The sequence below is a fragment of the Solenopsis invicta genome, chromosome 13 (assembly GCF_016802725.1).
Source record: "Solenopsis invicta isolate M01_SB chromosome 13, UNIL_Sinv_3.0, whole genome shotgun sequence".
NCBI lineage: Eukaryota > Metazoa > Arthropoda > Insecta > Hymenoptera > Formicidae > Solenopsis > Solenopsis invicta.
This window is the reverse complement of record NC_052676.1, coordinates 3,009,104-3,024,605: the sequence shown is the minus strand read 5'-3', so window position 1 is coordinate 3,024,605 and position 15,502 is coordinate 3,009,104. Positions and strand designations below refer to the sequence as shown.

The following is a 15,502-nucleotide window of genomic DNA, read 5'->3' as shown; positions in this document are numbered from 1 at the left end:
AGATAAAAAATAAAATTATATTATATTTTTATTTAAATAATTTTTGAACAATATTTATATCACTATTTATATTGAGCAAAATAATTTCAAATATGAAAAAAATATGTTTATATTTTTATTTCTAAATCTTTATTTCTTAAAAACAAAAGTTCTTTGATTAATTTAATCTGAATAAAATAATACTCTTTAAATCCGCAAATAAAAATCAAAGTAAAAAAATAAAAGGAATATATAATTCACATTATATAATAATTGACAAAATTCTTTTTAAATTTATAATTTTGAAGCAATTCTTATGTTGTATTATTAGTAAATTTTGCAATCTGGGCTGCGTTTCAATATGTACTATTAAAAATAATTTACGTTACGTATAAATTTTTAGTGCTAGCAATAAATTTGGAACACAATCCTTATATACTCACAGATCTCATGCAACGAGCGGAGTTATTCAGCAACGTAACTGCGATGATACTGTAACATACAAATTAAAAAATTAAAAATTAAAAATTAAAAATTAAAATAATCAATGTTTGAAAAGTTTATTTTTACACGCACGTCAAATTTTCAAAACTCGACCTTCAATTAGTTATTTAATAATGCAATCATATCCAAAAAATACCTTTATAAAATTTTATTAAAATTTTATTAAAATTTCTTTTTTTTATTGAGATAAAATCGGATGAAAGGAAAAAAAGACTATTAATTTTAAATAAAAAATTATACTTACCTCAAAATCGCTCCGCTGAGGCTCGATGCCTCTCCCAGACCTCCTCCTTTCAGATCCGAGTTGTCAAGTCTCCTCGTCCCGTTAAACTCGCGTAACACTCGCGTTAAATACTCTAAAATTGCGCCCGTGGACTAATTAAGTCTTATTACTTTAAACGGCACTCCCGAAACAAACGCGTGTCGCGACGAACCGGTTGCAGTTCGTTTATTTAAATCATCAAGGAGTATACGTTAGCTTTATACATAAGTTTGCTGAAGCAAATATAAAATTAATTGAGGCATGAATTTGAAAATAGATTTAAACCCGACCAAATCAATTCATCTGACTGTATGCTAAAGCCAAATAATTTGAGTGATGACGAATTGATTACTATTGAATTAAAAAAATAAAAAATTTTTAATATGTCTTTTTATAGAAATGTGTGTATTCTAAAGAAATTTACAAAAAATCATGTCTAATAATATAATTAGAACCTTAAACATAATTTTTAAAGACAATTATATGCTTTGTCAGAATTTCACGTTAATATAGGAATCTGCTCTCCTAGTACTATGTACATACTTGTCTAATATCTGGAATTGTACATAGTTTGTCTAATATCTGGAAATGTAACTAGGACAGCTTATTCATATTTATAGCTCATAAAAATGTGATACATTGATTTTTTTTATTTATATTTATGAATCAATAAAAAGTATTTACAAAATTTTATATTCTTGCTTACAATAAAAAAAAATCTGATTATATTAAAAAAATTTGAATGATTGAGTGTTTCTGGTAAAACCAGAAGCAGAATTTCTGATAATTATATCAGAATTTTGGTTAAAATAATTGGATCATTTAAGAGATTTAACTATAACTTAGTAATTCCTACAAAATTTCTGATTTGTCCGTTTTTAAATAGACGTATTAGGTAAATCTACCAAATTTTTAATGATGCAATACAGACTTTTCCAGCAAAAAAATATAAATTTAAAAAAATTATTTTATATCTTTGCAAGCATCTTCATGGTGGAACCTGCAAGAGACATTGCTTATAACACGATTAACGAAATAACGAATCAGCAATTCGGACGCGATGGATACGGGATCGATAGTGAGCTCGTTGCGAATGAGTTCTGCCTTTTGCGTCACGTTTAACGCACGTCTAACGTCGACCGAGCTTTTTTAACCACGATTCATACGACACCTGTATTTGTTACAAGCCATAGTCGCAGGCAGCAAGTCACTTAAAGGAGACGCACTTTCTGGGGTGCTTTGTCAACCCGCAAAATGCTCACCAATCGTGGTTAATCCAGCTGATCGGCCGGTTAGACGCTAAGTCCAATGAGACATGGTCTCACTGAACCGATAACGTGACGAGAAGTCAGAATGCACATTGCATCGATCTCCGATACCGAATCGTACCCCATAATTTCAGATTTGTTCAATCTAACGTGAAAATAATTTCCTGAACGAATCACAATGTCTAGTGCATTTATTACATGAACTTGAAGTAGAAATAAAAATTGTTCATAAAGATAAAAAAATTTCTGTATTAAGAAAATTATTCTATAGCGTTGCAAGCATCTTCTCGTGGAACCTGCAAGAGACATTGCTTATAACACGATTAACGAAATAACGAATCAGCAATTCGGACGCGATGGATACGGGATCGGTAGTGAGCTCGTTGCGAATGAGTTCTACCTTTTGCGTCACGTTTAACGCACGTCTAACGTCGACTAAGCTTTCTCAACCACGATTCATACGACACTTGTATCTTACAAGCCATAGTCGCAGGCAGCAAGTCACTTAAAGGAGACGCACTTTCTGGGGTGCTTTGTCAACCCGCAAAATGCTCACAAATCATGGTTAATCCAGCTGATCGGCCGGTTAGACGCTAAGTCCATTGAGACATGGTCTCACTGAACCGATAACGTGACGAGAAGTCAGAATGCACATTGCATCGATCTCCGATACCGAATCGTACCCCATAATTTCAGATTTGTTCAATCTAACGTGAAAATAATTTCCTGAACGAATCACAATGTCTAGTGCATTTATTACATGAACTTGAAGTAGAAATAAAAATTGTTCATAAAGATAAAAAAATTTCTGTATTAAGAAAATTATTCTATAGCGTTGCAAGCATCTTCTCGTGGAACCTGCAAGAGACATTGCTTATAACACGATTAACGAAATAACGAATCAGCAATTCAGACGCGATGGATACGGGATCGATAGTGAGCTCGTTGCGAATGAGTTCTGCCTTTTGCGTCACGTTTAACGCACGTCTAACGTCGACTAAGCTTTCTCAACCACGATTCATACGACACTTGTATCTTACAAGCCATAGTCGCAGGCAGCAAGTCACTTAAAGGAGACGCACTTTCTGGGGTGCTTTGTCAACCCGCAAAATGCTCACCAATCGTGGTTAATCCAGCTGATCGGCCGGTTAGACGCTAAGTCCAATGAGACATGGTCTCACTGAACCGATAACGTGACGAGAAGTCAGAGTGCACATTGCATCGATCTCCGATACCGAATCGTACCCCATAATTTCAGATTTGTTCAATCTAACGCGAAAATAATTTCCTGAACGAATCACAATGTCTAGTGCATTTATTACATAAACTTGAAGTAGAAATAAAAATTGTACATAAAGATAAAAAAATTTTTGTATTAAGAAAATTATTCTATAGCGTTGCAAGCATCTTCTCGTGGAACCTGCAAGAGACATTGCTTATAACACGATTAACGAAATAACGAATCAGCAATTCGGACGCGATGGATACGGGATCGATAGTGAGCTCGTTGCGAATGAGTTCTGCCTTTTGCGTCACGTTTAACGCACGTCTAACGTCGACTAAGCTTTCTCAACCACGATTCATACGACACTTGTATCTTACAAGCCATAGTCGCAGGCAGCAAGTCACTTAAAGGAGACGCACTTTCTGGGGTGCTTTGTCAACCCGCAAAATGCTCACAAATCGTGGTTAATCTAGCTGATCGGCCGGTTAGACGCTAAGTCCAATGAGACATGATCTCACTGAACCGATAACGTAACGAGAAGACAAAGCGCATATTGCAACTGTCTCTAATATCGAATCGTATACCGTAATTGCACATGTGCCCGTGCAAACGCAAAAATTATTTTTGATGAGTGGCAATGTCTTGTACGCTTACCACGTAAAAGATAAAATAAAAATATAAATGCACTAAAAAAAATAAAATCTTGTTTCGTTGTTTGAAAATCTGAATGACTTAATCAAGACGTTTGTTCAGAAATTGACAAATTAGAAATATTGTAGGAATTACATGGATTATTACAATTATTACAATAAAGTCTATCAAATGTTCTGGTTATAAGACATTGAATTCTATTATAATAATGAGAAATTCTGTTAGTTTTGGCAAAATGCACTCACACATAAAAAATTAATATTATATCAACAATTCATTATTTTTTATATGTATATGCGAGAATATAAAATTTTTTTGTAATAATTTATAAATTTACATAATTTGCCTACAAAAAGATAAAATATTTTTTATTTATGCAAATTATATCTGTTTAAGATTATAAAATCTTCCAAGAAAATTTTATATTTTTGCTTACATAGAAAAAATTGATCTAGTTATATTAACAAATCTTGTATGTTTGAAAGTTTCCGGTAAACCCAGAAGCAGAATTTTTGGTTTTATTTTATTTATTTTGATTGTGTAATTCTTTCTAAATATTAGACTTATTAAAATTTTATTTACTGCCTGTATCAAATTAATACAATTTATCGATTTATTTATTAAAATGTAAACAAATTACTTATTATCTATATTTAAGTTTATTATAGTCTTTTACAAAAATTTAATACTGGTTGTACATTTCTATTTTGATTCTAACGCGTTCTAATAAGAAATATGAATAATCTGTCTGGCTAAAATTTGGATAGCATAAATCTTTTGTAGATAATTCATGTATTCAGTAACATGAGTTCTCGATGAAACGGACAAACAAATTTTTAATATTAATATTATTTCAAATAAATGTAACAAAATGTATTTTTGCATTAATTATTTTATCTATGTTTTTTTAAAATATGTATTTATACTGTATATACTGAAGCCTTATATTTTTTTTAATTCAATATTATTCAATTCGTCATTATTAATAATTTTGGTATACATATAATTTTACTCATTAAATTAATATTATGTATGAAACACAATCAAAATTTGGATTTAGTATTATGTCCTGAAGTAATTATTATTCACAGAATTATTATTATGTCACAACATGAATTTAATTTATAGAATTATTTTATGTTGCTGCTTAAATTTAATTGATCTAATTAAAATTTTGTCACTACATATTAATAATTCAAAATTATTATGTTTCCATAATTTTAATTCATGGACTTATTATTATGTCACAACATGATTTTAATAAATGGAATCATTATTTTGTCATAACATAATTTTAATTCATCTAATTAAAGTTATGTCGTGACAGAATTATTTTTATAGCCATAATAAAAATTACGAATTCTTATTACATCTAGAGATAATAATAATTCCACGAATTAAAATAATGAACACGACATAATAGAAATACAGAATTATTATTATGTTGATTTTAATTTAGGGAATTATTTTTACGTTGCAACATAATTTTAATTCGGCAAATTATTATTATGTTGCGGCAGAATAAAAGTGAATTAAAATTATATCAAGGTATAATAATAATTCATTGAATTAAAATTATGTCGCAACGTAATAATAAATCCATGAATTAAAATTATAATATCATATCATAAAAATAATTCCGTATGTTTATTATGTCGCGTCTATAATTTCAATTAGTGGAATTATGTTCGGACATAATTTTATTTAAACTCATAAGTTTTTGAGACAATTTTTTAAAAATATTTTTACTCAAGAACATTTTTTTTATATTATTAAAAAATAAAATGATTTGCTATGTTTCGTAGTTTTGTTACCTTGTTCGATGTGCAACAGTAGAATTATCGTTGCTACGATGAATCTGCAATGTATAAATATAAGATTCTTATTAAAGTAGCTTTCAAAATAATCAATTATTCAAAAAATAATTTTATACGCATTAAATATTTTAATTTTTTTTTAATTAAAATATAATTAAACATTTTCTAAAAGAATAACTTCAGAAAAATAAATTTATAAAATTTTATATTAAAATATTTTTTTTCTAATCAGTATTTTTTAAAAATTGAAAAAAAATGACTAAAGAAACAGAAATGCTAATTAGTTTTACGTATGTAAGCAATAGTGCTTACCGCAAAGTTTTTCCACCAAATACCTCCCTTAAGACTAATTTGTTTCCGAGTTGTCAGATCTTCTCTTTAGATTATATTCCAAAGATGTGCAATAATAAAATTGTAGTATCTACTACACGATCTGTAACACAAAAAGGTATTCAAATACAAAAAAATGTTTAAATAGAAATAATATTGAAAATAAATGTATGAGAAAATTAGTTTTGCATGCAAGTATTGTTTTTTTTTATAATTTTAATAAATATATAATGAAAGTATCAAGTATTAATGTAAATAAATTACTAAAATACAACAATTGCGCGCTACGTCGCAAACGAATATTGAATCTGTTTTATGCTATAATTAGATGTTGTTTAAAAATAAATGCATGGTTAATGTAAATGTAATGTTGCTTACTAATTAAATAAATCCTAAGGCCATTCGTTCTAAAATTGATCCTTTTTGCGTACGTCTCGTTCTGCAAATAAAAAGTAAATTCAATTAAAAAGACAAAACGGTTTGATTTCCCGCGCGGACAACTTCATAGCGACGCCGCACTTGTGACGTAGCACATTCCGCTCTCAACTTCACATTCATGCTCTGGTCCGCGTCTCAAGCAACAAATGTACATACATACGTTGTCTTTTATGACGATTATTATTTCGTAATATACGTTAGAAGCATATTAATATTATAAGCTTGACAACCGCGCGCGTTACTTACAATCCAATAATATATATATCGTCGTTGTCAACAGGTAGCGCAATATACTTTCGACCAAGTAATTATCACGAAATACGCGTTTGTATGAATCACTGATATGAGTACAGAATCATTGTATTACGCGACGGTTAAATTGATAGTATTGACGCGATCGAGATTTAGATTGATTTCACTTGTTAAACGAGAGTCGCGACGCCGCTCGCTCCAGCTCCGATCCATCTTGCACCCGCCGCATTCTGCAATCAGACACGTAAATGTGAATCAAGATGGCGAGCCGGCTTCGTTCCCTCGCGCGCGGTCAACTTTACGCGTCAAAATCGACGCCGCGCTCGCGCCGCCGACGCGCATCGTACGAACATTGAATCTACGTTACGCGATGATTAACTTTTGGCAATAACTATTAATGCGAGGTTTCGCTCACCTGTTAAACGAGCCGCGATCACGCCTCCGTTCCGGAGCCCGTCCATCCCGCGTCCATTGCGTTTTGTAAAAGAAACGGGAATGCAACTGAAGGTGGCGAGAAGCGGCGCGGCGTCATGTATGCACGCGCGGTCAACTTCACGCGACAAGACCGACGCGACGATGCCGCGTTCGCGCCATCGCGATAACGCTACCATGTCCCGCATTCCATTTAGTATTTTCCGTAACATATTATCGAGCTGCGGACTTAAATTATCGCGAGATTAATATAGATTTACTTATTAACGACTTTGCGACGCCACTCGCTCGCGCTTCGATCTGCATCGCGACCGCCGTCTTCTGTAATCAGACGTGAATGCGAGTTAAAATGGCGAGCCGGCTTCGTTTTCGCGCGGTCAACTTTACACGCGTCAAGCTCGACGCCGCGCTCGCGCCGCGACCGCGTAACATACGAGCATCGAATCAACATGTTACGCGATAATTAAATTGACAATAACTATTGATACGAGGTTTCGCTCACCTGTTAAATGAGCCGCGATGACGCCTCCGTTCCGGAGCCCGTCCGTCCCGCATTCTTTGCGTTCTGAGAAAGAAACGTGAATGCAGCTGAAGACGGCGGGAAGCGACTTCGTCTCCGCGCGGTCGACTTCGCCAAGATCGATACTATCGATATTTCGATCTTACCTCTGCATTTATTTTTCACATTATAGGCTTGTTTTCTATTTCTGCACTAGACTGCACTGGAACGTTCCTTCTTGCTTTCACTAATTTTCAAATATATATCTATTTCATTTTAAGTGCACACTAATTCAGGGAGTTCATGAACAGAAAACAAACGGATGATACAAATTATTATTATTTAGACAGTCTTAGATTATAATCATTTCTAAATAACAATTAAAAAATGTAAATGAATTAAAATATGAGTTAAATTGTCACCCTATCCTAATTAGTACAGAAGAAAGAATTTTGAATCAAAAACGAAGATTGCACAGTTTGAAATTTCCCGGAGGATGGGGACAACCTAACCTAATCTCACCTCGTGACGTCAATGACGGCAACGCCAGTCTCCAGGCGCAAAAATTGTGTCCGACTTCTGCAATCTGCAATATGTCCACGTAGTAGCCGATCCTCCACCGTCCCGGAAGACGAGAACCGTTCGACATAATGGCTTCGTAGTTTCAGGAGGTGAACGTCTTTACGAATTACTGCGCGCGACTTGCGTGAAACGATAAAAAAATCGCGACAACTTCCGTACTCGAAACTGTCGCAATGATGATTCTTTCCACGTTTCGATCACTTTTTGCTCAAGCATTTCCCCGCGCGTTCGAAGCTAACAGCCACAAGAGTATAATGTTCTACAGGTCGAAGTCAAACTCAAGTCGCCGGAGCCCGCGAGCGATCCTTCAATTTTCCTCGTCCCGCGTGTCGAGATCGAGTGACTGTCGTGGCGCGAGTGTATTGCCACCGTCTGGGAAACGTTCAATTTATCTTCCAGGATTCTTTTAGATTGACGTATCTCTAGCCTGTTGTTTTTCAGATTCTCTGACGAACTGACCGATGTGACCATGGCTAGTCCACGGACGCGGCGAGTGCTGAACGAATTGAAGCCCAGGGACGAGAACAATGTAAGCTCGAGGAGAGGATAAAATGTGTACAAAGCGCTTTTCTCTCTTTGAACAAAGATAAAAATGTTCTCATTTAAATTTAAATTCCTGCTTTCTAACAAGTGTAATTTGTATCATTTATCGCAGCACTTTGCGTAATCAAGAACAAGATAACAAGTATGTAAAGTACTTTTCTCCCTTTTTATGAAGATAAACATTAGATAGTTAATGCTTTAAATAAATTTGAGTCAAGTGTTAATTATAGCAGATCTGTCAATTTAAATTTCAACTCTTGTTTCCAGTAAATAAAATTTGTATCGTCTATCTTAAGACTTTGCATAATCAATAACAAGATAAAGTGCTTTTCTTTCTCTTATTACAAAGATAAACATTAGACATTTAATACTATGAATAAATTCTAATTAATTGTTAACTGTCACAAATTTATTAATTTAAATTTTAACTTCTTTTTTAAACCAATATAATTTATATCATTTACCTCAATACTTTGCATACTCAAGAACAAGATATAAATGTTTTTATCTTTCATTTAACAAAAATAAAAATTAGATCTTTGATGCTTTAAGAAAGTTCCAGTCAAGTATTAATTGTAACAGATCTATCAATTTCAATTTCAACTTCTGTTTTGAGTCAATGTAATTTGTATCATTTATCTCAGCACTTTGTATAATATTCACATATGTATTATATTTATCTTTCATTAATATGTATTGAAAAAGTAAGTTAATGAATAGTTTTTGCACGATTGACTTCTTTCACTAATATTCTTGTATATTTGTAGAAATGCTTTGAATGTGGCAGTCACAATCCACAATGGGTATCTGTGACATATGGCATTTGGATATGCCTGGAGTGCTCTGGCAAGCATCGTGGTTTAGGTGTACACTTGTCATTTGTCCGTTCTATCTCTATGGATAAGTGGAAGGATGTAGAATTAGAGAAGATGAAGGTTGGTGGCAACAGGAATGCCCGAGAGTTCTTTGAGAGTCAACCAGACTGGGATGAATCCATGTCCATTTCACAGCGCTACAATACAAAAGCAGCAGCACTGTATAAGGACAAGGTAGACAGAGGAAGAAAGAGGGAGAGAGAGAGAGAAAAATTTATTGTTGGATCCATTAATATCCATTTCTATCAATGTAAATTAACTTTGGTTTTTCTGTTTAAAAAACCTTTTTTTCAAAATAATGAAAAAATTAGATTATTTTCTATATTGATAGTAATATAAAAAAAATTGGGTAGCAATGTTCTATCTGAATTGAATATCATTTTAATAAGAAGTAGAAAGATACTCTAAATGTATTAAGAAATAATGATAAAAATCAAATTTTTTTTTATATAAGTACTTTAAGTATTCAAAATGATTTATATAGAGTTATATTATGATGTAGAGATTAGTTCTCAGAGATTAAATAAACAAAATTTATATATTTACAGAATAATTGAACTTAAAATTGCAATAAAATTCTGTAATTTAAATCATCTTTATACTTAAAATACTTATACAAAAAATAATAAATAAGTCAAATATAAAAATATACTACATTATAAAAATAAAATGTTATAAACACAACTCATATACAACTTGTTTAGAATATAAATATTAACACATATTGTAAAAATGGATCTAATACATCTTTACTTACTCTTTATTTTTTTCTAATTTTAAAAATTAGAAAAAAATAAAGTAAGTTAAACAAAATCAAAATTAATCTGCATTGATGAAAATGAACAATAAAATCACGATTGTTTAATATTCATTTTTTTTACTTAGATTGCTACATTGGCGAGAGGAGAGCTGTGGAGTCCCAACAGTTCAACGGCTAAGGATTTTCAACCATCGTCGTTTATTAGAAATAAGTCAGAGTACTCATACCAGAGCGATTCATCCTCTTATCAAAATATGGATTCAAACAATTTGAAGGCACAAACGGAATTCTTCTTCGCGAAGAAACAGAATGAAAATGCCAATCGTCCAGAGTAAGTCTACATTCTAACTACTGTTGATATTTAATATATTATAGAATAATAAAGTGTGCGAATAAATGGAAAATACAAAGATGTGAACAAATGAGAGAGTGAATAAGTTTAATTCTGCAATTCTATTCGAATTTCTTCTACTATCAAGTTGTTTGTATTAATATGATCAAAAAGTTTTAAAAAATAAAAATTGTTACAGAAAAGAAATCTTACATTAAACGAAATCATTAAAATGAAAGAAAAGTGTTTAAATAAAATTTCAGTAAGAAAAAAAATATACAAATAAATAAAATACGTTTTGGATCAAATAAAACAGCAGGATTAAATATTGGAAGAGTTTATGAAGCAAAAAATTTGATAACAGTGTAACAATGAAAACTTGCGTTAATAAAGATGACAGAAGTAATTATATATAATTTCTTTAGTAATGTCCCACCTAATCAAGGCGGTAAATACGGTGGCTTTGGTTATCAAATGGATCCTCCACCTAAAAGTTCGTCCCAGGAACTGTTTGACACCGCAGTATCATCATTAGCAACTGTATGACTTTTAATGTTAAATTTAAACTTCTGTAATTTATAATTAACGACTTAATCAATAATTTTTTATATTTTAGGGTTGGTCAATGTTCTCTTCCTCGGCATCGAAAATAGCGAGCAAAGCTACCGAGAATGCAATCAAGATCGGAGGACTCGCAACGCAAAAGGCAAATATATAAATTTTGAGAAAGAATATCTCAAATATAATCTAATTAAAGATTAAGAATTTATTTTTTTCTTAAATATAAACGTAAGCTATATTAATTATTTATTTTTATTATTCTTATAAATTAATTTAATTTAATTTCTTTCATTAATTTTAAAATTCTTTTTTAAACATATTTTTATTTCGTTTTTCTCTTCTTTTTGTATTACGCTATTAGGTTCGTGACGGCACATTATTAGAGGACGTAGGAATTCAAGTCAATCATTTGGTTACAAAGGTATAAATTTTTTCATTTGCCTTCTGTTCTATTTCTAGCACTATTTCGTTTTCATTAAGATCAGATTGTCAGAAATTCTCATAAGTTAAAAATAATCTTATTAAGAGTAAAATTAAGAGAAAAAAGTAATACACAGGTTGGGGATATAACGAGACGGGGAGGATGGGGTGACATTGCTGGGACCAATTCAGCGGAACAACAAAGACAGTATGATTCCATGGATCGATATCAGTGTTCCTCTATGTATCAGAATAGCGACTCAATACAATCGAATCGCTCTAATGAAAAATCGTCTCTCGTAAGAAGCTCCAGTTCAAAGTACGTTCCTTCTAAATTTCTAATAACGTCTATAAAAAATAATTTTTATTATCATTTTTATTGATCAATTTGCGATAGTTAAATATAATTGATTTTGCAAAATTTATTCTTTGTTTATTTCAGAAGTAACATTTCTGCTGGAGATTCCTCCAACACATCAAATTGCGATTGGGACTGGGGCAACGACGCAAAACACACTAGCAAGACGGTAACTTCAAAAAGGCAACCAAAGGCGGAAAAAAAGGAAGAATCATTGATTAATTTCGAAACGGACAATAAAACGCAACAGAATTGGAATTCGAAAGCGGAAGACGATGCTTGGGAAATACTAAATAATTAACCCTGTTATCATTAGCGCGAATTAAGGAATGAGGATATCTCGGTATATGTTAATTTTAAAAAGTACTAAAGAGAATTAAAGAGAGAACGGATGCACACCCTTACACGAGATGTGTTTCTCTTCTAAAGTAACCCACATTTTTTGTAAAATAGGCTACAGTTTTGTTCAGTAATTTGTAATGCGGTAAATGATAAATTGTATAATTTTTATTAAAGTATTGACTTTATAATATAAAATCGTAATTATCTATTTTCGAATCTTACATATATTTCGGAGTTTCTAAAAGAAATATTTAAACTTCAAAAGACTCGAAATCAAGGAACTTGAATTGCCAAGATTAAATTTGAAACTTAATATAATCCTTGGGACTAGGACGAATGGTTCTCCACTGCTTTCTTCGTGTTCAGTCCTGAAATAATTAGCAATAATTATTTGGCCAATTGCATAAACATAAAAATTAAATAGTTTATATTAAGCCAAAAGTTAATTAATCCAAGCATTTAACCTTTGAGTATTATTGTATACGTAAATTTGATGTATAAAGCAATTTGAATTGAATGATGTGCGCTTAATTTTCTCTTTCTTGTTTTATAGATTGTTTTCCATAGATCAAGTTTTTAAAGGTTTACATTACATAAGCATTTTATAAATAGATTACTAAATATCACTAAATTATGAATAAATTAAAAAAATTAATATAATTAAATCATAAATATTTCAATAACAATAGAATTAAAAATGTAAATGCAAAGGATTTTAAAGATTTGTATATTATCGATCATTGGAAATGTACACACTGTATATTATAAAAGAATTGCAAAAGGGTTAATAAAATGTTATTTAAAAAAATGCAAAACTATTCTTTCTATAATAAAAAAAGCATTCAATTCAAACGGTAATATAATTGTTAAAAACAAACGCGATATATATATCATCTAATATGACTTATATGAATAAAATAATATACAGGATGATCCATAATGCTTGGAACAATTTACCATAAGAGATGACTTATTGACTTCACTCCATATAAATTACATGGAGTGCAATTGGTAAGTCATCTCTTATGGTAAAGGGTTGTTCCAATCATTATGGATCACCCTGTATATGAAGAAAATTTTTAATTTTAAAATGTTTGAAGAAACCGTAAACAAGGCATTTAAAATAAAGGAACTAACTTTTTCCTGGATACATTCTCCTGGCCGCCGACCTGCTGTACATATGTATGTCACCTAGATAATTCAGAAGATCCAATTGCGTATTCGGCCACACTTCTTCTATTACTTCTGATAATACTTCGTGCAAGACTTTTGCAGAATTTTCCGAAAGATGTGACATTGGCTGATTCAGTGTCATGTGGTAAAGAAACTGGTATATTTCTCTGTAAATTATGCATCAATTATCGTCAATTAGCATCTAACAATTTTATGGATTCAAAGAGTATTTAATATAAAGTGAAGAAATTTGAATAATATACGTTGTATGTAATTCTTAAATATTCGCGGGATTTTTAAAACATAAATATTTATGTATTAACATAAATATTTTTATATTTTATTTATAACTAATTATAGACAAATATATTTTAAATAAAAGCATTTTCAAATATTAAAGAAATATGAAAAATTATTGATCTAAAATTAATCTAAAATAATCCTTGAAATTAGGACGCTCTTGAAAAAAAAATCTAAAATTAAAAAATTAAATCCAAGATAAATTTTGTTACTTGATATATTTAATTAGTAAATTTATAACTTGCATCAGTTTAAGCTCCGCGCGAGTGTTTACAGATTAAAATACATGTTTATGTATATTTAAGAATTAAATATACATAAATAGAAAATTTATGAAGAAATTTCAATGATGTTTTCTATATCATACTTGAAATTGCATTCTACATCTTTCCGATCGGGTGACGGATGTTGCTCGTACCGCGCGATGCACAACAATGCCAGCGGAATAATCAACTCATTATTTTCCTCAAATATACCACTATATAGCCAGTGAGCTATTGAAGGTTTATCCTTGACAATAGCCTTTGTCATTTCGAGTGCCCAGTCCATTTCAGATTGGTATTTTTGCAGAGACATATTTGGGATGATGTTAAAAGGAGCTTTCTCATCTCCATATCTAAGGAGAGAGTTTAATATCATAATTGTGTTGTCCTTGCTGTCAAAGGGAAATTCTTTCTTATTCTTTTTACCACCACGAAGCTTTTTAAACTCTTTCTCGTTGGCATTATTACTACTACTGTTTACCTCCATCTTACTGATTGTTCGGTTAATAAATGATTTCTGAAATACCATAGGAAGTATAAGAGCTCTAAGATGCTCCAAGATTACAAAAAGTTTTATCAAACATGTAAGCAATAAATAATGAGTTAACCAATGTAATAATCAACAATTTATGTTTCATTAGCAAAACTGATGGCTCACTCTGATAGATAATTGAAATAAAATTGTGATGAAATTATGATGATATTTTTTGTTCTAAATTTAATGAAATTTCAATAAATAAGCAACAAAATTTTAAATTAATTTTGCTGGAAAGGTTATCTTCTGCGTTTAACAAAAAAAAATGATATTTTAATAAAAGTTCAATAAAAATTTAATAAAATTTCAAGAAAAGCTCATTAATAGAAAAGTAAGGAAATTTTATTAAAGTTGTAATGATCTTGTAAAATCGTCAAAATCACAGATTTTTCAAAACAATAAATACATAACTTTTCATTGAAATTAATAAAAAGTTATGAATTTAGCTTTAAATTTTGATGAAAGCACTAATCAAAATGTTTCAAAATAAACATAAAATTTAACAAAAATATTCGATTTCATTGAAATTTTATTAAAACTTTATTCCGATCAGATTAGGTTAGGAATGTCTCAAGTGTTTTTTTTTTTAAGATCACAACGTACCTTTTGGGTAACAGTCCCGTCAAAATATGTAGTTGAAGCTTCCTCGTTAATTATCACGTAAACGATGTGTTGTCATAATTAGGACATATCATTTTTTTTAATTACATGTATCGATGTATGTACCTCACTTCACCCGCTTCACATTCACCACAATTCACCACATCCGTGGAGTTGTTTTGAAACTAGTGACATTTGAACT

At 30.9% G+C, this 15,502-nt stretch overlaps 2 protein-coding genes and 1 long non-coding RNA gene across 9 annotated transcripts; 1 reads left to right on the top strand and 2 right to left on the bottom strand.

The window, feature by feature from the left end:
- Positions 1–167: 167 nt before the first annotated feature.
- On the bottom strand, positions 168–8,318 carry LOC113004831. Of its 4 annotated transcripts, XR_003269245.2 has the most exons (9): positions 8,180–8,318; positions 7,661–7,904; positions 7,142–7,479; positions 6,721–6,956; positions 6,415–6,475; positions 6,019–6,139; positions 5,704–5,747; positions 728–978; positions 168–471 (listed from the first exon to the last, which is right to left on the bottom strand). It is a non-coding gene; the product is annotated as an uncharacterized LOC113004831 (long non-coding RNA). The 4 variants fall into 4 exon arrangements; XR_005576164.1 differs by lacking the exon at positions 6,721–6,956; XR_005576165.1 differs by lacking the exon at positions 7,142–7,479.
- Positions 8,134–12,624, top strand: LOC105194146 (ADP-ribosylation factor GTPase-activating protein 1). Of its 3 annotated transcripts, none has more exons than XM_011158892.3 (9): positions 8,134–8,328; positions 8,681–8,768; positions 9,550–9,831; positions 10,543–10,748; positions 11,174–11,288; positions 11,365–11,454; positions 11,671–11,730; positions 11,867–12,048; positions 12,172–12,624. In XM_011158892.3, the coding sequence occupies exons 2-9, from the start codon at positions 8,709–8,711 to the stop codon at positions 12,386–12,388; spliced, it is 1,212 nt and encodes a 403-aa protein (XP_011157194.1). In that variant the 5' UTR covers positions 8,134–8,328; positions 8,681–8,708; the 3' UTR covers positions 12,389–12,624. The 3 variants fall into 3 exon arrangements, with proteins under 3 accessions (XP_011157194.1, XP_025995074.1, XP_025995075.1); XM_026139290.2 differs by lacking the exon at positions 8,134–8,328 and adding an exon at positions 8,895–8,924; XM_026139289.2 differs by lacking the exon at positions 11,671–11,730.
- Positions 12,580–15,479, bottom strand: LOC105194145. Of its 2 annotated transcripts, XM_039456731.1 has the most exons (5): positions 15,304–15,476; positions 14,647–14,682; positions 14,270–14,557; positions 13,567–13,769; positions 12,580–12,797 (listed from the first exon to the last, which is right to left on the bottom strand). In XM_039456731.1, exons 3-5 carry the CDS (start codon positions 14,539–14,541, stop codon positions 12,757–12,759), a joined length of 516 nt encoding a protein of 171 aa, XP_039312665.1. In that variant the 5' UTR covers positions 14,542–14,557; positions 14,647–14,682; positions 15,304–15,476; the 3' UTR covers positions 12,580–12,756. The 2 variants fall into 2 exon arrangements, with proteins under 2 accessions (XP_039312665.1, XP_011157193.1); XM_011158891.3 differs by having other exon boundaries at positions 14,270–14,682; positions 15,304–15,479.
- Positions 15,480–15,502: the final 23 nt, after the last annotated feature.

Excerpts from the sequence above, each read along its gene's own strand:
- LOC105194146 (XM_011158892.3), top strand. The coding sequence starts at position 8,709 with ATGGCTAGTCCACGGACGCGGCGAGTGCTGAACGAATTGAAGCCCAGG. Across the intron at positions 9,832-10,542 it reads CAGCACTGTATAAGGACAAG|ATTGCTACATTGGCGAGAGG; the intron begins GTAGACAGAGGA and ends TTTTTTACTTAG. Across the intron at positions 11,731-11,866 it reads TCAATCATTTGGTTACAAAG|GTTGGGGATATAACGAGACG; the intron begins GTATAAATTTTT and ends AGTAATACACAG.
- LOC105194145 (XM_011158891.3), bottom strand. The coding sequence starts at position 14,652 with ATGGAGGTAAACAGTAGTAGTAATAATGCCAACGAGAAAGAGTTTAAA. Across the intron at positions 13,770-14,269 it reads GATGTAGAATGCAATTTCAA|AGAAATATACCAGTTTCTTT; the intron begins GTATGATATAGA and ends CATAATTTACAG. Across the intron at positions 12,798-13,566 it reads GAGAATGTATCCAGGAAAAA|GACTGAACACGAAGAAAGCA; the intron begins GTTAGTTCCTTT and ends TAATTATTTCAG.